The sequence below is a fragment of the Suncus etruscus genome, chromosome 6, assembly GCF_024139225.1.
Source record: "Suncus etruscus isolate mSunEtr1 chromosome 6, mSunEtr1.pri.cur, whole genome shotgun sequence".
Classification (NCBI taxonomy): Eukaryota; Metazoa; Chordata; class Mammalia; order Eulipotyphla; family Soricidae; genus Suncus; species Suncus etruscus.
Window position 1 is genome coordinate 55,669,987 of NC_064853.1, and position 22,556 is coordinate 55,692,542.

The 22,556-nt window shown below is 38.5% G+C and overlaps 1 protein-coding gene across 1 annotated transcript in view; it reads right to left on the minus strand.

Annotated features, from left to right (window-relative positions):
• Positions 1-22,556, minus strand: part of FNDC3B (fibronectin type III domain containing 3B) — a 372,580-nt gene that overhangs the window by 97,813 nt on the left and 252,211 nt on the right. The window contains exons 7-9 of the mRNA XM_049774635.1: positions 14,870-14,928; positions 6,301-6,452; positions 2,727-2,786 (exon numbers count right to left, since the gene is read on the minus strand). Coding sequence (XP_049630592.1) covers positions 2,727-2,786; positions 6,301-6,452; positions 14,870-14,928 — 271 coding nt within the window. The remainder of the gene's footprint in view (positions 1-2,726; positions 2,787-6,300; positions 6,453-14,869; positions 14,929-22,556) is intronic.

A 22,556-nucleotide genomic window follows, 5' to 3' on the forward strand; every position in this document is an offset into this window, starting at 1 on the left:
AGAAAGTGAATCCAAAAAGGTTTAAAAGGATTGTCTACACAATTAGTAAGAGATAGAGCCCTTAATTTCAAATTCCAAGTTCCTAAATCAGGTTGGCTTATCTAAGCATTTCAAGGCAGAGGAAGTAATATTAAAAACCAGTGTTGATTCTTAATTATCTTGAAAAAATGATAAGGAAATGAATAAGGAAAGAAAATGAATGATCTATATACCAAATAAACTAAGTAAGGTAAAATAAACAAAAAAAAATTTACAATATGGGGCCAGAGTGTGGCTCCCTAGTATAGCAAATGCCTTGTACATATAAGACCCTGGATTTAATACCTGGCATCAAAAAGCTCCAGAAAAACCAGCAAGTTTTACTCTAGTCCTACCAATAATATAGCTAAAATCTGGATTATTCATTTTTCTATAAGGAGGATGTTGTTTCTTTTTTTTTTAAGATGAAAGAGATCATAAACAAAAAATAGAGAATTTTCTGTACATATCAGTGTTCAGAAATTTTTATAAACTCCTTGCTAGAGCAAAGAGTTGGCACCTTAGATCATACATTTGCAATGTCACATGTGTCATGACATAGGAGTTATGAGAGTGGGGCTCCAGGTGTGAGATGTAAAAGTCTAGAACCAAGGCCAGATAGTATTACTTCATGAACCTCTCTCTTTGTAAGAGAAGATAAGTAATTTATTTATTTGTTTATTGCCCCCAAACTCAAGATATTCATGAGCCTTGCAGTAAAAAGAACTGAGTAAGTGGTCTCAAGTGTTCTGAACTTTAAAAGAGTTCAAAGAAATAAAGTAAACAATAGCCTAGATAGGAAATAACGTTACTTTTTATAACACTGAATTTCCTTGAATGTTAGCTCATGAAGGAGCTGAAATTCAATAAAAAAGTAACAAACTCTAAACAAACATTAAATAAATAACTATTTACATGGTTCACTATGTGGTGTTACTTTTTCTGGTTTATTGTGAAGTCAAGTGTTTTATATTGTTCATATATTTATAGTATCATCTTAGCTTCACAAATTATGCAAATCTTTATAATTTGTCTAAATTGTGTACAAAGCTTAATGTAACTGGATTGGAGAAAGATATAATTAACTCAAAATCCCAAATTTTACATTTAATGAGAAAACAGATGGTTGCGAGAGTTCATTTAAACAAAAGCTAAGCAGCTATATATTTTGTGATTGAAAAGATAAGTTTGCTTTAAATTTAGCTTTAAATACCAATGCAGCTAATACATATAAGCTGAATATTTCCCCAATCATAGTATCTTAGAAAATATATGGACTGGCAAAAGTTAAACAGTTAAATATTTGTCACAAGGCAGCTATCACCCCAATCTTTCAAAAATATATAATACATATTCCATATATATAATGATTAATTTACTTTGCCACCATTCCATCCAAAAATTTGGTATAAATTAAGCTATTGGGGTGTAATGAAGAATGATTGATATCTGTAAATTTATTATTCAATCTCTATGTACACAGTTGAAAAGAGTCTGAACATATATGCTATTTTGGGGATGTTACTTTGGGTATACATATTGCAGTACATGAGGGGACATAACCTGGGCCTCGTGTGTGCACCCAATGCTAATTCTTCAGTTATACTTTTGAGTCCACTTAATTTATTTTTAAGTAAATAAAAGCAAATATAAATTTAAAAACTGTTGATGATCCACATTCAGAATTCTACCTAAATGCAAATGGAAACAAACAAATGAATAAAAGTATCTTTAAATAATCTAATGAGCTCTGTACAACAAATAAATAAGCTCCAGCTAATACTTTCTAACTTATAGATTTGTGGCTGGCTGAGATTCTCTCTAGTATTAGCTAACCTCACCTTTTGGAAGTCAAAGTAGAGATTTCTGGAAAAATTCCAGCAAAGATTTCAGACTACATGTTCAACTTATAAAAACTCATGTCTTAAACAAATTGCGTAAATTCTTACCAAAGTTAATGTACCATTTTATTTACTTATTTCAAAATGTTTTTACTTTTTAAGGTTTAAAGATCTTCTTGACATATGGGAAGAATTTTAGGCATTTAGTCAGAACAGTTAATATGTTTTATCTGTAGTTAAAAACTACTGAAAGGGCCAGAGTGACAGAATAGTGGATAAAGTGCTTGTCTTCTATGCAGCAGATGCAGGTTTGAGCCCAGCAGTAGTGTTTTCTGAGTGCAAAGACAGGAGTAAGTCAAGGACCACTGGGTGTGGTCCCAAAACAAACAAACGAACAAAAACCCTGCTGAAAAATTAATTTTTCTAGGAATAAATATGCATTACTATAGTATTCATTCACAGAAACTACATAAATTATTTTTAAAAAGTAAGTATTTAAAATTTTATTACTATAAAATTTCTATTATTAGCAACAGTTTTTGGGTGGGAGAGATAGCACTTTATGTAGGTTGCCTGCCATTCATGTGGCCAATCCAGATTCAATTAACAGCACATATATGGTGTCCTGAGCCAACAACAGTGATATCTGATTAGAGCCAAGTGAACACGTTGAGCACTGTTGGATGTGGCCAAAAACCAAAAAAATATTTTTAACTAAATATAAAAAGTAAATTTTAAGAAACACTACCAGATTTTCAATATTTTAGTGGATCAGGATTTGAAAAGAAATATTTCTAAAAAGCAAACATGTTTTAGTTTAGAAATCTGAATCCTCTAGCGCAGATTAGCTCTCATATCCAAACTCACCTGACATGATAATCAGTTGCTGGTCGAAGATCTTTCAGGTTACATTCTAATTCTTCTCCACTGCAAAGGAAAATATATTAGTCAATGATTCAGCTTCAAAAGTAAAAGAGGTTTTGGGCTGGAACGATAGTACAGTGGGTATAATGCTTGCTTTGCAAGCTGCCGATTTGATTTGATCTCAGATACCATATGTGGTGCCCAGAGCCTGCCACACAGAGCACAGAGCCAGGAGTAAGCCCTGAGAACTGCTGGGTGTGACATCTTCCCCAAAAATTAACTGAAAAAGGTTTTGCATTTGGTTCTCATAGTCATGAACCAGTCATGATTCATGAACTGTTATGTCTAACTCAACCTCCAAAACAGATTAAACTTTCTTTTTCGGTTGGCACATTAGAATTGTACGAGAAAACTATTTTATTGGATAAGCAAACTGAGATTCCTTTTCATGATGTAATCTGAAAAATGCAAGGTTAACTTACAAATAAAATCCAAAAAGGTCTTATTCTTAAATATAAATATAAAGAAGTTTTTAGAAGAACACGTAAGTTTAAATAACTTTCTAGCTGTTAAGTAAAAGCAGCTCTCAACTTCACCTTGAAAGAAACTCCAGTGGGGCCGGAGAGATAGCATGGAGGTAAGGCGTTTGCCTTTCATGTAGGAGGTCACTGGTTCAAATCCTGGCGTCCCATATGGTCCCCCGTGTCTGCCAGGAGCAATTTCTGAGCCTGGAGCCAGGAATAACCCCTGAGCACTGCCGGGTGTGACCAAAACAAAACAAAACAAACAAACAAAAAAAAACACCCCACAAATAAAAAAAAAAAAAAAAAAAAAAGGAAAGAAACCCCAGCTACCTACTTCACCATCTCTATGCTTGAAGAAATCACAATTTGTTTCCCTGTAGACCAATCTAAAGATTTTCCATATAAAAACAAACCATTTATATAGGTCAAAGAGATGATAAGTGTAAGTATGTAATGCAATGTACATGGCTGGCCTGGTTCCATCCCTGGAACTCCATATAGTTCCCCCCAAAGCACTGTGAGAGAGATGTGACACCTCAGGGTGTGGTTCAAAAAAGATATAAAAAAAAGTTTGTAAAATCAGAAGCTGTAATTTGTGAACATTCCATTAGTGTTTTTGTGGGCTAGGCCAAAGAAGTGTGTATACAGTGAGTAAGGTGATTTTCTTACATGTTGCTGACCCAGGTTCAACTCCTGCCATCCCATCTAATCCTCTGAGTACCACCAAGAGTAATTCCTAAGTACAGAGCTAGGAGGAACCACTGAGTATTGCCAGGTATGGCACAAACAGAAGTCCCCAAACTTGGGCTGGAAATAAATCTTAGTAGTACAGCATATGCCACAAATGTGTACAGGCCCTCAGGTCAATCGCTCACAATTTTTATTTAAGGTAAGGGATATGCGGGTGTATGTGTACATGACTGAATTTAAAAATATTCAGCAGCAGTATAAAACAAAATACTGCAAAATGCAGATTAATTGAAGAAGGCTAAAGTAGCATGAAAACTAAGTGTGATATCTGATTCTATTGAGAAAAAGAAAACCCTGTGCAAGAGCACCATTTAGATTACTTGAAAAAACAGGATATGGACGATAGATTAAAGAAATCTATCACTGATTTAGTAAGTTGATACCTACATTGTGGCTATTAAAATTAATATTATCCTTAAGAAATATACTGAATTATCAATAATAGTAAAATGAATGTGAAGAAAGAAGACAGAGAGAAAAGGGGAGGGAGAAAAAAAGCAAAGTTCCAACCCTGAGGCCAATGAAGGAAGTTCCTGATTTCTACTTTGCACTGTTTTATAAACGTGAAATTGTTGGAAACAAAAGCACGTTTAAAGTTGCAAATAGGAGACCCAACCCATTTCTGACAGCTCAGCTATCTGATCTATACATGATGTTTAAAAAGTCTGAATCGGCAGAAAGGGCTTAAATTAGTAAATGACAACAAAAATGTTTTATAAAATTTACATATTTTCATCATCTCTTAAAAACCAAACTCAAATGTTAAGGAATCTCATTGGGTTTTCTGCAGTAACTAGCCCACCCCTTAGGACCTGACCCCACTGCACATCCTGAATGAAGAAACTTGTATGTGTCCCTCAGTTGGAAGGAACAACCCAAGCCCCTCACTATTCTATTTGGATCATTCAAATTGGATTCAATGGTTGTGAACTTGAGTAAGAGAATCATATTTAATTCCAAGGACAGTAGGGCGTCTTGGGGAGCTCTCCTTTCCAGGGGAGCGGCAGTGTCCCTCTGTACAGTGGGGGTGCATCACAGGTGAGCAGAGAGCAGGAGGGGAGACTCTAACATTTGAAGGGTTTTCTGCCAGACAAAAGAAGCCCCATAAGCAGAGGGAAACAAGTCTTCTTTTCTTTTATCTTAATTCTAAAGAGGAAATGAAGAATTAAGAATGGGGGTAGTGTGTGTGTGCTTGCACCATATCTCAGGTCCCTGTGCACTGAAAACTGTCAGATCTGCTTCGATAGTGGAGAAATCACTAGGGACTGTCTCACCAGCCCCCACCACCCCCATCAAAACAAATTTAGGAGTGGGACTGGTGAGATACAAGCTCAGAGTGTGGAGTGAATCCAAGAGGGGCAAAAACAATGTTCTCTGGCAAGGGAATAAATAGCAGGCTTGTGTGACCAAGCAGCAGAGCCCTAGGCTCAGCAATCATCCCAGGTCACTCTCATAGGGAGGTCACACAAGTAGTTTAAAGTCATTTTCTGATGATTTTCTGCCTGCAAGTCTGAGCAGTGCCTACAATTACAAAGAAAAATCTTTATTTAACTTTTTGGGTTTTTTTTTTTCTTTTTTTTGGAGGGGGAGCTACACCTGGTGATGCTCAAGGGTTACTCTGGCTATACGCTCAGAAATCGCTCCTGGCTTGGGGGACTATATAGGAGATCGAACTCAGGTCAGTTCTGGATCAGCCGTGTGCAAGTCAAATGTCCTATCGCTGCGCTATTGCCCCCCCCCCATTTTTTAACTTTTTAAAATTGCATTTGGAGTACAGCTATGAAACACTTGAATAGCTAGTATTTGGGAGTTCATAAAGATGAGGAGATAATTCCTTTATTTCGTGTGCTATTCCCTTAAGGAAACCTTAGAATGAACTACTTTAATCTTTACTACAGGTAGAAAAAATGCTGTAGAGTGTAAAGAAGAAACTGAAATGGTAGGAAAACATTGCATAATTTTTAAAAACCAGATAAAAAATTAAGAGTTAAAAAAAGATGATTTATAAGTGTATACTCACTTTTTTCATTTCAATAGACGTCAATGAAAACATTTTCTTGAGTTCACTACTGACAAGCTAACATAAAATCAAGAAGCCTTTTGTCAACGCCAAAGACCTCAGCAAAAGTCATTTCTAACAACTGCTCTGGACCAAACTCTTGACATTATTATAATTATCACTAACCCTTAAAATGTACTAGTGAGAGAAAAAAGTGCAAAGCTCTTCAGGTTTACTTTTTTTTTTTTTCTATTTCCCCAAATCACTCCAATTTTGGAGATAAACACATGGAAACATACTCTACCTGTAAATAATCTTGTATTTTCCATCTCTTCCTTTGTCAGATAAGGCAACCTCATAACTGTAGGGGAAGGAAAGGCCACCATGGGGTCCACAGGTAAGTCCAACAGGGGGAGCCCAGGACAACACAACTGTTCTCGCCTGAATATTCGAAACCTGAGGAAGAAGACCATAGGTAAAGATCCTTTTTACACAAAGTGGAGTATTTCCAATATAATTTTTGTTGTTATTAACGGTGGTATGAACCTGGTCCAGGGTTAATTCAAGATAGCCAATTCTGACTTTAATGAAAAACAAAAACCATTCTAGATGATGCCCTCTGGTCAAAGTCCTTATATGCAAAGAAACGCCTAAAACCTTCGTCATGCTATTCATACTTTGTCCTCTACAATGTAGATTTGTTTCATTGGGAATAGTTGGGGGTGGGGGCTGTCAGGGTTTATTCTTGACTCTGTGCTCAAAGACCATATGTGATGCTAGTGATTAACAAGACAAGTATCTTAGACTGTACTACCTTGCCACTATACTATCTCTCTTTTGTATTGTATTATCTCTCTGGCTCCTGGAATTTCTTTTCTTTTTGGGAAAAAGTTGAAAGTGAGGTAAGAACTCAATGACTTCTACGAACACCTCAGGTCCTTCCTCTAACCTCTAAGTCTTGTTTGGTATGTGATGACTTAAGAGCTGATGCATCTCAACACATCTATGCCTTGCTAGTTTCTTGGCCAAAAGAATGCACCCAGCAAAAGAGAATGGAGCTAAGGTCCAGACTGGCAGGTATAGAAATATGCATGGAGAAGTTTTACCTCTTCAAGCTCTGCTTTTAATTTCTGGGTCTTAACCAACATAAAACCAACAATGCCTTCCTCCCAGGGCACTTTCCACACTTGCACTGTTTGCTCTCCAATTTCCAGAGTCTATTTCTGGAGAAGCTCAACCAAATGCATGGTGTTTTAATCGCCAATAACACTTTAATGCTTTAAGTTTCTCTAATGTTTATTTTGCCCCTTTCTTACCACTGTTCTGGATAATCTAGAAAAGCCAAAATAGAGGCAAAATATTCACAAGGATTTTAGATGGACATATGAATTCAGTCTACCCTTGTTTTGTTACTATCTGCTTTATAAAGTATTAACATATGGCATAAAAATTTGAAGGCATCAGAAGTAAATATGGAAAACTGGGGCCGGAGAGATAGCACAGCGGCGTTTGCCTTGCAAGCAGCCTATCCAGGACCAACGCTGGTTGATTCGAATCCCGGTGTCCCATATGGTCCCCCGTGCCTGCCAGGAGCTATTTCTGAGCAGACAGCCAGGAGTAACCCCTGAGCAACGCCGGGTGTGGCCCCAAAACCAAACCCCCCCCCAAAAAAAGGAAAACTGAACTAGTTTTCATTTTTCAGCCTGCCATTCATTCCATCCTTTGCAGGTTAGCAAAAATCCTAAGATGGATGCTCTGCCCATCACTTCTATTCTGTACAGACAGAGAGCATCAACCATATACGTACAAGCTCACACCTATTCTTCAAGGTCCTAGATAGGCTTCTCTACTTATGAGTACACTTCCCTGAAGTATTTCTCTTATCATCCTTCCTCATTCTAAAGAAACCCTCAAGGATACTATTGCAAATAATGTTTATAGTCTTTACCAACCTAACTACATACAACAATGTGGAACACTTTAAGACAACTTAAGAACTTTAAGAATACTTAGGACAAGTCCTAAGTCACCCTCAATTGGCCAGTGTGGCTACTTATTACTTTATTATTATTTATTATTATTACTTTTCAGTGTGTTTACTAAATAAAACATAGAAAATCAAAAGGATAAGACAACTTGACCTTCTAATACAAGTGGCACAGATTATGAGAGGCTAGCATTACACATCTTAAAAAACAACAATAAAAACCCCTACAACCTGAGGAAATTATGAGTTGGCATAATTTGCAATAATAGATAACTTACTTTATATATTTGAGTTCATGGCACTGGTGAATAAAACAAAAACAAAAAAAGAAACCACTCACAAAAACAAAATCCAAAACAACAACAAATCCTACCAAAATCCCATAAAATGAGAAACCAAGAAATGCTGCAGAATCAATCTAACCTCTCAGTCATAGAACTAAGGGCTGAGACTGGCAGCTCCTATTAGAGGGAGCCCCATTTTCTGATCAACTGATATGCCTCCTGCTACTCTTTAGTCACTTAGCCTTTCACTTTCTAACTTTCCTGGGTTTTTATTTGTTTGTTTCTGAGGGACACTGAATAGGGCTTACTCCTGGTTCTGTGCTCAGGGGATCAAATACAGTGTCAGGGATTAAACTGGAATTGATCACATGGGACACCAGTCCCTTAACTTACTTGCCTTAACTTACTTGTTATAAACTTCGCTTTTATCCCATTGAAATCTTGCTTCTGTGTATTCATTATACTCAGTGAAGAGAGATGGTCACAAAAACAGTTAAGATGGATTCTGCTTCAGTGAGCACTATCCTACTGGGGAGAAATCTAAAGGTGGAAGTCTGAGCATAGAGGCCACAACCCAACTTTGAAACCCATCCTAGCCTGCACAATACCTGCTCAGAATCAATCACCATTTATTCTGTGCTCAGCCACAACTTGCTGGGATCTAAGTATGATGCTCATTTCATAATACTGTGGTTTATTTGGTTATTTGTGTGTTGATCCCATTTAGATTGTAAGGCAACATTTCCACATGGGATACTAGTATATCTGTATGCTTCTCAAACACAATGAGAAATAGCGAGCAGTGGGAATGATAGTTATTTTTAACTCATAAAAAGATTTTTTTCTAAGAGAAGTTCAGTTGATAATTAATAAGTAGGCTGAGTAGATGCTGGGAAACACTCAGCAGAGGTGATAAATGACTCCTTCGCACAATTCCAGAACACAGTGTGGAGTAAGAGCGAGTCTATGAATGGTGGTGTGAAATAGCATCACCTCTCAAAATAGCTCTGTCAAATGAGAACATGGAGATACAGAAAAAGGGGCATTCAAGGCACATCTTTTTTTTTTTTTTTTTTTTTGGTTTTTTGGGCCACACCCGGTAGTGCTCAGGGGCTATTCCTGGCTGTCTGCTCAGAAATAGCTCCTGGCAGGCATGGGGGACCATATGGGACACCGAGATTCGAACCAACCACCTTTGGTCCTGGATCGACTGCTTGCAAGGCAAACGCCACTGTGCTATCTCTCCGGGCCCTAAGGCACATCTTTTTAAACTCATCTTTTTTTCTTTTCTTTTTTCTTTTTTCTTTTTTTTTGGTTTAATTTTTGGGCCATACCTGGCTCTGCACTCAGAAATCACTCCTGGCAGGCTCAGGGGACCATATAGGATACCAGGAATCAAACCCAGGTCTGTCCTGGGTTGGCTGCATGCAAACACCCTACTGCTGTGCTATCTCTCAGTCCCATCTTATCTTTTTCATTAGTTCTTATAGATTTAAAGTTTAATCTTTAGGATTTGGTTGAATCATAACTTAGCAGAAACATGATGTACAATATATCAAACTAATGTTCTCCACTCCCTCCAACTACCTGAACAAACTCTACAGTCATTCTGTCAAATGAGCACAGATCTCTGCGCAAATGCACCTTCAGATAGGCCTCTCCAAAGTACACTTCCATACCTCAGCATTGATTTCAAAGAACACCAGCTTCTACAAAGTCTTTCCTGGAGCTAAACAGCTTGCCACTTTGATTATTCAGGGGCCAATTCCCTCTTGTGCTCTCCCCTCTAAACCCCTGACATCCCTTTTAACTAACTCCTAGGCCTCATGTTTCCATTCTTTAGGCACTGGAATCTTAACTGAAACTGGGCTTTGTCTTTAGAACTTGGAACTCTCTTCCATTCCTTCCAAAGTCTAGGGAGGGAGGTGATATCCTTAAAGGCAGATTCTGAAGTCTAGGAGGTCTTGATGGGCTCAGGTATATTTCAGAGCAATGGTTTACCTAAAATAGTCTCTCTCTCTCTCTCTTTCTTTCTCTCTCTCTCTCTCTCTCTCTCTCTCTCCCTCCCTCCCTCCCCTCCCCTCTTCCTCTCTCTCTCTCTCTCTCTCTCTCTCTCTCTCTCTCTCTCTCTCTCTCTCTCTCTCTCCCTCCCTCCCTCCCCTCCCCTCTTCCTCTCCCCATCACTCTTCTCAAAATTTTCTCACCAGCAGTGACTAGTGAACTGAACTGGAGCTCAGCTACTTTGATCAGCACAGAATCATCATGGCTGTTATCCCCAAACCTGAAGTCTAGAAGTCATACAACCAACCAACTTCCTGATGTGGAAAAAAAGTCAATCTTCTTTGCAATGGCAGTAACAGTGGTGATTTCTAGGTACAAGATTATTGAATACCACCTAAATCTGGCATTTGAGCTATAAAAAGGTCAACTGTCAGCCAGAGAGATAATACAGGAGGTCGGGTGCTTGCCTTGCATGAGGCCAACTCAGTTTCAATTCCCAGCATCCATTATGATCCCTGAGCACTGCTAGGAGTGATTTCTGAGTACAGGGCTGGGAATAATCCCTAAGTATTGCTGGGTATAACCTCAAAACTAAAAAAATTACATCTATATATATAATGTTCAGTTGTGAAGAATACGTGTGTAAAAATCTATAAATAAACTATTTAAATTAAACCACCTTGAAATACTTGGAATGATTCATAACAATGTCTACTTCTAAATAAAAGTGGATTTATACCCATTCTCTCTCTTTATTAAATGTAGGTTTCAATTTGAGAACAGTTAACAGTTAAATGCATCGGAGTGGGAGATACAGTAATAGGCTTCTGAGTTCTAGGTATATAACCTTTGGCACTACACAATCCCCTGACTACTGCCAGATATGGGTCAAAACCCAAATCTAAAACAAACCTGCCCCCCCCCAAAACAAACCCTCAAAACAAAAAAATCTGATCTGCATGTCTACACAGTAAAAATGATTAGACTATTAGCTTATACAGAATCATATGGTATATTCTTGTACTATCTCTTCTGTTTATCCCAGTTTTCAAACTACTTAATACAATGTCATTATCTTTATTCTTAGGCTATTTTATTTATTTTTAATTAATATCTTCATTTAAACACCATGGTTACAAACATGTGTAGTTGGGTTTCATCATAAAAATGTACTCTCCACCCTTTCACTAGCGCAACCTTTTTAACCACCAAAGCCCCCATTCTCTCTCCAGCCCCCCCCCTAAGTCTTTGAGACAGGCATTCTATTCCTATCACTCACTACCATTGTCATGATAGTTGTTGGTGTAGTTTTTTCTCTAACTGTACCCACCAATTTAAGTGGTAAGCTTCATATCATGGGCTGCTCCTTTCAAACCTCATCTCTATTGTATCTGGGCATTATTAACATGCTATCTTTTATTTTCTTAGACTCCAAGGATGAGTGAGACTATTCTGTATCTCCCCTCTGACTTATTTCACTCAGAATAACAGTTTCCTTATCTTAGGCTATTTTAGAAGCACAAGATTTTTATTGTTTGGATTGAAAGCACCATCTATTCTCATAAAGTTACAAAACGATCACTCTCTTGTTCAAAAGCCACTTCCTTGTAAATGAGCGGCTTCTTCATTTGTTCTGGTCTTCAAATTTCACAAAGTCGGAGGTCTCCTGATCCAATTTGGGGAGAACTTTAAGGAAATATGATCATAAAATATTATCATAAAAATGTTTAAGAGTATAATTATAAAAAATCCTAACATAAAGGAAAATTATAGAGTAGAAGGTCAAAGAGATCACTCTTCAAACAAAATGATATAGTCTATTTTAGTACTCCCCAATCACTTGTTCTTATAATTCTTTAAATAGTCCACCTTCCAGTTGTTTCCAACTCCACTGCTGTCTATCCACCAAGGCACGGCTACTTGTGGACCGTTCTTCCTCTGAGGTCAGTTTACTCATTTCTGAAAACCGGCAAATCAATTGTTCTGGTAAGCTAAACATTAGCAGTTAGAAGCAATGCAGGAACCTAATTCCAGGTTATATTTATTTATATATTTATTTATATTTATATATTTATTTATATATTTATATGGAACATGAAGAGCTTTGCAGTTTGGGGGGGTATGACATCTAAGTACCACCATTAAAGTAGAATATCTCTCGTTAGGTTAGAGGTATAAACAGAGAATAATTCTAACCCACTTATAATATTATACTCACTTCTCTGATATCCTAGTGACTGTGTGAGTGCAGTCCCTAAGACATCTAAAACTTTACAGTTACAAGAAAAATACCTAGTATATTTGAACCCCATTTTACACAATGAATTAGGTATTTAGATCTTTTAGAATTCGGGTTTCTGGAGAGTAAATGACTTGCTTAATTCAAAAAGTCCAAAGTTCTAGAAAAATGACTGGAATTCACAATCCATAAAGGTTGTTTTTACACCTATAACAAATTATCTGCAAAGTTTCAAAAATAAAATGCCTTTTTTGTTTACAGTCGTGATTGGTATGACTGAAAAAATAAGGAAGATAAGAAGATTCCTTTGCGTGCTCAATTTTCTGCTGCTTTGCTTCCTACTCAGAGAAAGATCCCTCTCTTTTCCACATGAAGGGATAGTAAAGGAGTATCACTGTGGAGAGTACCATAAAAGGGGAGAGAAATATTCCCAACAGAGATGCTATGACTCATCTGATGGTCCAACCAATTAAAATGAGGTTAGGGAGGTTATCTAGTTCATCTCAGGTGACGGAGACACACTCTGCCCTCAGATTTCCTGCAAATCTCCTCCTAGTATTCCACGCCTACCCCTAAAGCTAAAAAACTGGGGTGACTTTTTTTTGGTGGAATGGGGGAGCAGGGACCCTAAGCAGTACTTGATCATCTGGCTAGACAGTTCAATGTTCAGGCATAGAAGGAGGGCACTGCTCTGCACAGGGATATTGGAAGCCATCAGGGCAATTCCAGCAGTGTTCGGGGGGGCTCAAGGGTTACCTCCTGTGATGCTTGAAAACCCATGGGGTACCACAGATTAAATCTGATCTCTAGAAATACAAGGGATGTGCCCTTAACCTCCTGGATATCTTATCTCTCCATTCCCCTAGCACTCATACCTGTTTTAAGAATTAGCATTCCTAATTGTAGTTATACTATTAGTATTTTGTTCCCTGTTTTCATAGCATTGAGCTACCAGATCAATGGAATCTTCAGGAAACTGCCAACTATATTTATCTTCCTGAATGCCTGCTACTAAAATACATTCAGCATGCCTAAGAATGAAATCACAGATATAAAAGGACCAGAGAGGCATAGAATTTATTCTAGGTGAACTCTGATTATGGGAAATATATAGAAAACAGAGAATTGGGGGGTACATTGCATGTATTTAAGTGGTTCCAATAAATTAAGTTCTACTGACTGTATCTGATTTGATGTATGGGGAAAGCAATTAGGGAGACAGAGGAAGCAACTACTGAGAGGAGTCCTCTAAGCCTGAAAAATCAGTAACCAATGACACCTGATATCTAATAGACTATACAACACCTCATGCATCTCTCTCTAAAAGGTCAACACCACTTTCCGCTACCCAAGGATTGGTACCCCAGGATTCCCCAGGATTCCGAAATTTGACCAGTACTTTAGTAGAGATCCCTAGCACTTGTCTTTTTGGATCCCTGGTGTTTCTTACATCAACTTATCTACAAACTATTTGATAATCCTCAAAGCACAGCCCTGACCACAGATCTTTGCTCAAAAGTTGTAACCAGCTCCTTAGAAGCTGACAGACTTTGACAGTCCAATATAAATTCCCTACTTCCTCTACAAATGCCTTACTGTACCTGCCATCCAATACGGTCATGTTTTTGGATTTAGTAAAATGCAACTGTGTATCCTAAGGTATGTATGAACTCTTCTGTTAAAAAAAAAATGGCAAAAAAAAAAAAAATCCTACCTTTGAAACACATGAATACTTGAAGAATCAAGGTTTTCCAATTCAGCTAGAAACACTTCAAAAAACTTTGGTTTTTCTGAACTCAGATAGAAGACTGAATTAACCATTTAACTTTTTACTTAAATTTCAAGGTACCTAGCCAAAATAAACTTTAAACCTCACAATATCATCATTTTCACCACATTCCTCCCTATTCCCACCATTGCAGTCACTATTTGGACTTATTTTTTAGCAACTATGTAAGTACCTTTGTGACATTTATCTGGAAAAGTACTTGGAATCACTGAGGTTCCCCAAAATTATTACTGCTAAATTTACATAGGTCAAAGGAATAACCAAAAGAAAACTGCTCTGTAGATCTGGGCAGAAAGGAAGGCAGGGAAGGTAGAATGCAGCCATGGAAGTTGGGAAGAATAATCAAGTGCATTCAGAATTTCTAAATAAAGAAGACATTATGATGGATTTTGACTAAACAGAAGACCACTGTTCTATACTTTCATGCTCCATTAATAACAACACTATTTCATAGTTCATGAATAATCTGCAATAGGAAGGCACCCTTTTGCTTACTTACTATGTGGTGAAAGAAAAGCACACTTGAAATATTTAAGAAAGTGTCATTTATGTGGAGAAATTCAGAAGACATACCTGTGGTTTCTCTATTCCCGAAAGAATGTCTTGCACCCTCTTTACTTCCAACTCATACTCTGCAGGGCAAATGAGAAAAAATGAACAGCAGTTAATGTCATTAGAAAGGAATACATCATCAAGTTCCTTCCTAAATTAGATGAAGAAGTAGCATTTTAACTGATGGCATCACTAAGTCATTTGCCTGTTCCCATCAAGTTTTGGTGCCATAACATGATAATGAAAATCAAGAAAGGAGGTGTCCTTGGGGTTTAGATTTCATGAGGGTTTTTGCAAACTCCCACTGCATCAGTTTATATAACACAAGGTTTATGAGACTAATACTAAATTCCACCTAATAACTCAACAGGCGACAGGATATAAATAACCCCCAAGAAGGAAGAAAGGGATGACCAAGGCAAATAAAAGCTAAGGGCAATGGAACTAGTTAGTTGCTGCAGAGCTGGAAGTTTAAATTTCTTAAGTTCAATTTTGTTCCAAGTACAATAGACAGATGATAATAGGTAAGTGATTTCCAATGCAGATATATTGAAAAACAGAATAGTCTAAAGTGAGAAAATGAGAAAACACTAGGATAATTCCTGGTATTTGGGTGGATCAACTGAATGATGGGGAAAGAGGTACATTTTTGAAATAGGGCAAGAGTTTCATTTTAGAAATGAAAGTGCTGGGGCTGGAGTGATAGCACAGCAGTAGGGCATTTGCCTTGCATGTAGCCAACAAAGGATGAACCCTGGTTCAAATCCTGGCATCCCATATGGTCCCCGGAGCCTGCTGGGAGTGACTTCTGAGCAAGGAGCCAGGAGTCACTCCTGAGCTGCTGCTAGGTCTGACCCAAAAACCAAAAAACCAAAAAAAAAAAAAAAAAAAAAAAAAAAAGGAAAGAAAAGAAAAGAAAAGAAAGTGCTTCAGAGTTGGAGCAATAGTACACAGTAGGTAAGGAGGGCATCTGCCTTGTATACAGCCTATCCAGATTCAATCCTCAGTATCCCATGTTGTCTTCTGATCTTCATCAGGAGTGATTGATCCTTGGGCACAGAACCCTGAGCACTACTGGCAATGGATCCAAATTCAAAACAAACAACAAAATAAAGTGCTTGCAGCAGAAAGAACAGGGCAGGGAGTATATATAGCAGATATAAGATATGAGAAATTTAAATTTAAGAATCTGTGTTGTTAGAGGAACAGCTTTGACTTTCATAACCTGGTTGGTGGAATCTATTATTTAGCTCACAGATTTTTTTTTAAATAGTTAAGCCTAACTTATAAACTAATTAGTTAAAGATGTTGGGCAGAGGGATTGTTCAGTAGGTAGGGTGCTGTCTTGCATGCGGGTTCAATCCCAATACCACTATGAACCCCTGAGCCTTTCCAGGAGTTATTCCTGAGTGTAGAACCAGGAGCAAGCCATGAATACTGGCCAGTGTGGGCCAAAAATAAAACAAAACAAAATAAAGATGTCTGATTACAAGTATAAATGTTCTTGTTTTCAAGATATTTTACACCTTGGGGAGAAAATAAGAAAGCAACTTAAGGCAGTTATATGTGATGGGTCTGAAAGAAAAGTTAATCTAAAATGTGGCTTCTTAAACTGTTAGTTAAGACCCAGTACAGTGTCAAATAACTGTAGGTAACAGCAAAATATTTTTTCCCCAGGCACACCTGGTGACACTTAGGGGTTACTTCTGGCTTTGTGCTCAGAAATCGTGCCTGGCTTGGGGGAACCATATGGGATGCCAGAGGATCGAACTGCAATCTGTCCTAGGCTAGCACATACAAGGCTACAAGCGCCTTACCGCTTGAGCCACCACTCTGGCCCCAACAGCAAAATATTTCTAAAAATGCAATGACAAGAACACTAATTCAAAGTCAACCATAAAATGAATTGCTATATTTCTGACAGTGCTCACCCATGTGCCTTTTTTTTTTTTTTTTTAATAAAAAAGGGGTCATGAATGGGAAAGGCTGTAAAATGTCCTGATTTAAAAGTGGGTGTGCTGGAGGCTTCCTAGGGAGCAGCTTCACTTCTGCAGAGGTCTTTAGACAAGGAGCCATTTGAGAGTGAGGAGGAGAGAGGGGTTGAGGGACCCGGCTGGAGAATGTGCCCAATTCTGCACTAGATGGGTTAATCAACGGCTCCCTTTGTAGCCCATACCTAACTCAATACCCTTTGACCAGCATCTCTCCAGCCAGCCTCATTCATAACCAATGTATTTCCTCCTGCTCATTATCAAACCTGAAAGTAAATTATCCTGTTATTACTTGTTTTTCCGATCACTAAAGTGTAAGCTTCAGGAAGCAAAGAGCCTAGAGATCTGGAATTGATCTTTGTCCTGCTTCTTCAGGCAGAGAACAGAAAAGTAAATATTTTAGACAGGCCTCCGTCACTCACTGTTCCATTTGCTGGCAATTGAACAAACCTCCCAGTTTGGGGACATAGAGAAATAGCCGGCCTGAAGCATGGTAGTGTGAAGACCCAATGCAGAATATAGTCACTATGTAATCCACAGCACTGTACTAGCAGAGCTCTTGCAAATTCAGAGCTCATTTGACACTGATTAATTAATGAGCCAAAAAAAAAAAAACAAAACAAACTACTAGCTTCTTAGAGGTGTCATTGTAAACTTTAGGGGTTTCAGTTTCAGACTACTAAGTCTTCTCAGTCTTAGTCTTTTCCACTGCATCTCTTTAGAATATGTTTTGGTGATGAACAGAAATGAGCAGATGGTAATGACTTATTATTTTTAATGCCACTTAAGAAAAAATTCACATTCAAAGGCCAAACATCAAAGCCAATCTGTATGATTTGCATTCATGTCCAAACTTAGGCTCATAGCCTGAGTCAAAAGCATTTAGTTTAGACTCTCACATATTCTGGAAGCTAAGTAAATCATAAATACTGTGTAGCTCAAAAAACTTGTTGTCAGTAAAAAGGAATATAAGCACAGCTTCAATAAATAACTGGTCCAGTTGTGAAAGACAAAACTCCCAATCTCTGGTTGGTCCAGAGTTTGAAGGACCTTATAGTTGCCAGCCCTCACAGGCAGAGACTTGGATGCAATCACCTGAAAGAGGTCCTTGTTTCTTTCTGTTGTGACTGCCTGCCACAAAGACCATAAGCCTAAGCTTATCCCTGAGGAAAGAAAGGTGCACCCGGGAAGAGAGAATCTATTCAACATAGAAAGAAGGAAAGCAGGAAAAGGACAGTGTAGAAGCTACAGGACATGAAAGGCACACTTGTGAGAATACCCCCTTCTCATCTCTCCCTCTTTAGCTTTCAAATGGAGATAACAGAAGTACTAATGTGTTTGGGGGGGGGGGGGGAAGAAAGGCGGCAGCCTTAAGCCAACCCTTAACCCCTCTTATCCCCCCCAGGTCCAGGTATGAGTCAGAGATACAGGTAGAAGATTCAGACAGAAAAAAAAAAAAAACTTCTAGAGAGAGGGGGTGGTGTCCAATTTTCCATCTGATGACTTGAATAATGAAAGTTGACATTTTCTAACTAGTGGGCTAGGCAGTAGTTAATGCATCTCCTCATGTTACTAATTTTTGTAATTCTCGCATACGACACTTTCTCTGCTCTATTTATGGCAGTGGGCCAGGCAGAAATCTTATTTTACAGTCAGTTTTCATCTCTGGTCCTCAGCATACTTTGAGGCACGTTTGGACTGAGGGTGAAGAATGAATGAGGAAATGGGAGTCTCAGCGAAAAGACCAAGATTTTCCCCCCAAGCTACAAGTCTAGCATATGGTGACAAAGCATGTAAAACTATGAAGTGCTTCATAATGAGTAAAGAGACTGTGATTGGTGGGGAGAGGAAGTGAAGAGGGAAGAGAGGAAAGCAAAGCAAATACCTGTCTGTACTGAAAAAAATGGGGGTGCAGGTTTGGGGGAAACAAAGACCCATAAGAGGTACTATTCTTAAAACTCTTACAAGGGGCCAAAGCGATAGGAAAGGGGCTTGCCTTGACAGAGCAATCCCTGATTCAACCACCAACACTGCATATGCTTCTTTAAGTACTGCCATAGGTGATCTCTGAGCACAGAGGCAGGAGTAATTCCTGAGCATAGTCAGAATTGGTCCCCAAACCAAAATTAATTAATTAAAATTAATATTGCCTGTCATCACTTCTTCCCATCCTGGAATCAAGTGGGTTCTTTTTTCATGATCTTGTATTCTCTGCACTTAAGACATAAGCAATGGGTTAGTATAGGTGTTAAGGTGTTCATCTTGTATACATCCAACCCCAGGATCACCTTAGAAGCACATATGCCCCCTGACCACTGCCAGGAATGCCTTCTAGGCACACAGCCCTGAGCACAATGACAATAGCCCCCCCCCCCCAAAAAAAAAAAACAAAACTTAAAAGCTTCAACAAATAGATCAAAGTACTTTGGACCTGGGAGCAAGGTGTGTAAAAAAAAGAATGAGAAAAAGTGTGCCACGAAAGTAGTAAAATATATAAAGGTTTCTGAGAGCAGAACTAAACAGTGCAGGCCATGGGGGTAAGAAGACTGTGACATGACAACCACTATCCCCATCAAGTAAGAGATATGCAGTAACACAGCCAGATCAGATTCATCCATTGCCTCAGGGTTCTAAATTGCAAATATGAAAAAAAGCGAAATATGTGGTCATATTCCACTTAGTTAATGCTTTTCCATTTGTGCTGCTGCAGACTAAAAGAAAAAGTAAATATACATCAGATACAATTTGCACAACTGAAATAAAATGTTTAACTGAACTAAAGGTATTTATTTACCACATATAAAATAAATTCCTGAAAGCAAGTTAATAGTTTGGTATAAAAAAATGCCAAAAATTACCATTCTACTAAGCCTATCCCTTTCTAAGCAAGATGCAACCATGCTTCTGAATAGTCTAAACTGGGGTTCCTCAAACTTTTTAAATAGAGGCCAATTCACTGTCCCTTACACCATTGGAGGGTGTAACATTGGAGGTATAGTTTAAAAAAAAAACTATGAATAGTGACCTTCAGGCTGTAAAGAAGGACCCCTACCAGAGACTGAGAAGAAGAGTCAAGAGACAGAGAGAAGGGGAGTCAGAGAGTGTGGGCACATTTCACACATCTGCACTGCGGTGTGGGGGACAAGTTGGCTGTTAAGCAGGACAGGTAGTGACAGCAAAAACATCCAGTGTGCCAAATAAATGTCCTCAGCAGACCACATGTAGTCCCTGGGCCATTGTTTGAGGACTCCTGGTCTAAACAATCACCTTGAGCTATAAAATCAGACCCAGCTTAACAACACAAACTAGCTTTGATTTGGTGGTGGACAGGACACTTATTTTTCACTCTGCCTTCTTAACATTTGATCTTTCACTCTGCTTAACATTTGACACTCACTTTTCACTCTGCTTTTTTTAATATTTGAGCACCTTTCCCTTATAGCAGACACAGTGCTCTTATCACACATTTATGTATATGCATGTCTGTATACACATGTATGCAGACAGATATGCATATTTACACACATACATGTAATGAGTGCACATATATACATAAATTTATATATATGTATATATAATATATAATACTATACAATATATAGTATGTATGCGTGTATATATTATACACATATTTCAAGATACTCCTCTGAACAGTGAAAGGGCACTCTGATAGATATATACACTTCTGGGGCTAGATGAAACATTTCTTGAAAACTGTTAAGAAGAAAACCTCCATTCTAAAATGCACCAATAATTTGAGAACCATTTTACTTGGAAATGCCAACAGAAAGAGGGAGTTTAGTTCAGAGGATCACATCTTTTTTTCCATCTAAAAGAAACTCTCTTCCCAAGAAAATAAAGCCCTAAAATTTTAGGTTATTAATTGAATGTTATTAATTAAAATTTATAAAAAATGACAAATACACTTTTTGTTTTTGTTCTTTTTTTTGTTTTTGGGCCACACCCATTGACACTCAGGGGTTACTTCTGGCTATGCACTCAGAAATTGCTCCTGGCTTGGGGCGACCATATGGGACGCTGGGGGATCAAACTGCAGTCTGTCATAGGCTTGTGCATGCAAGGCAGAAGCCTTACCTCTAGCGCCACAGCTCTGGCCCCCATGGCTCCGGCCCCCACAGCCCCCCACAGCTCCGGCCCCCACCGCTTTGGCCCCGGGCAAATATACTTTTTAAAGAGGATTTTTAAAGAGGATCTCCCCCCCCCCCCATACCCGCATGCCTACACACACAAGATGTGTCATGTGAAATTTAAACTTTCCAGAAAGTAGTTTTCATTTTGCTCCCCAAAGATCTGTAATTTCAGGGGCTGGAGTGAAAGCACAGCAGGTAAGGCGTTTGCCTTGCATGCAGATGACCCAGGTTCAATCACCGGCATCCAATATGGTCCCGAGCCTGCCAGGATTGATTTCTGGCCACAGAACCGAAGAAATCCATGAACCCTGCCCGTGTGACCCAAAAACAAACAAGCAAACAAACAAAAAAAACATGAAAAAAAATCTGTGATTTTATATTGTTTGAGTAACTGTGTCGGACTAATTAAAATTTCCCTTCATAATTACAATTTACTTCTTTAGTCTGTTTCACTTTTTTCCTTCTTAGAAAAAAAATACAAGTAGACATTTAGCTGCTTGCTAGCTATACAATGTATTTACGGTTATAAGAACTCCTTCATTCCAATGGAATGACATCAGAATTATTTCTCTGTAAACCTTCTGTCTCATTCTTATCCACAGAGCTCATTTACAGATATGCCTGGCATAGCACAATACGCTTTCTCAGATCTGCAAAGAACTGACTTTCACAAATTGTGTCCAATAGATGAAGAAAAACAAGTAATTTCTGCAATTTCTGGTCCTGACCAGTTGGGGTGGGGAAAGATGGGTTTCAAGTCAATAGCTAACTATTCAAGACCTGAAAACACACACACACACACACACACACACACACACACACACACACACACTCACACACACATAATATATACTCAAAAAAACAAACAAACAAACAAAGCAGCTCAATAAATGCTTTTACATATAAAAATTAGCATATAAAAACTCAATGAGACATGAGTTTGTTTCATTTTGTTTTGGGGCCAAACTCAGTGATGCTCAGGGGTTGCTCCTGGCTATGCACTCAGAAATCGCTCCTGGTTCAAGGGACCATATGGGAAGCCGGGGACTGAACCCAGGTCCATCCTGGGCAGCCATGTGCAAAGTAAATTCCCTACCGCTGTGCTATTGCTCTGGGAGATATAACACTTTTAATGAAAAAGAAAAATATGAGTCAATAACAAGAACAAACTGGGTAGCCAATCAGTACTTTGGAATGCTGAGGAGAATAGATGAAGGAAGACAGTGTAAACACACATGCTTCAGGGCTTCCCAATCAGAAAGTCAACTCTCTCTGAAAGTATTCTGCTGTGAAGTCACTAAATGCATGTGAAAGTAGAATTACCTAAGAACTTCCTTTTAATGATTCTGACCCCCCCCCCATTAATGATTTTGTTTGTCTGTTTTCTGGGCTACACCCAGTGGTGCTCAGGGGTTACTCCTGGCTCTGCACTTAGAAATCACCCCTGGCAGGCGTGCGGGACCATATGAGAAGCCGGGTATTGAACCTGGGTCAGCAGATTGCAAGGCAGACGCCCTACCTGCTGTGCTATTGCTCTGGCCCCCAACTAATGGTTTTAAATGCAAA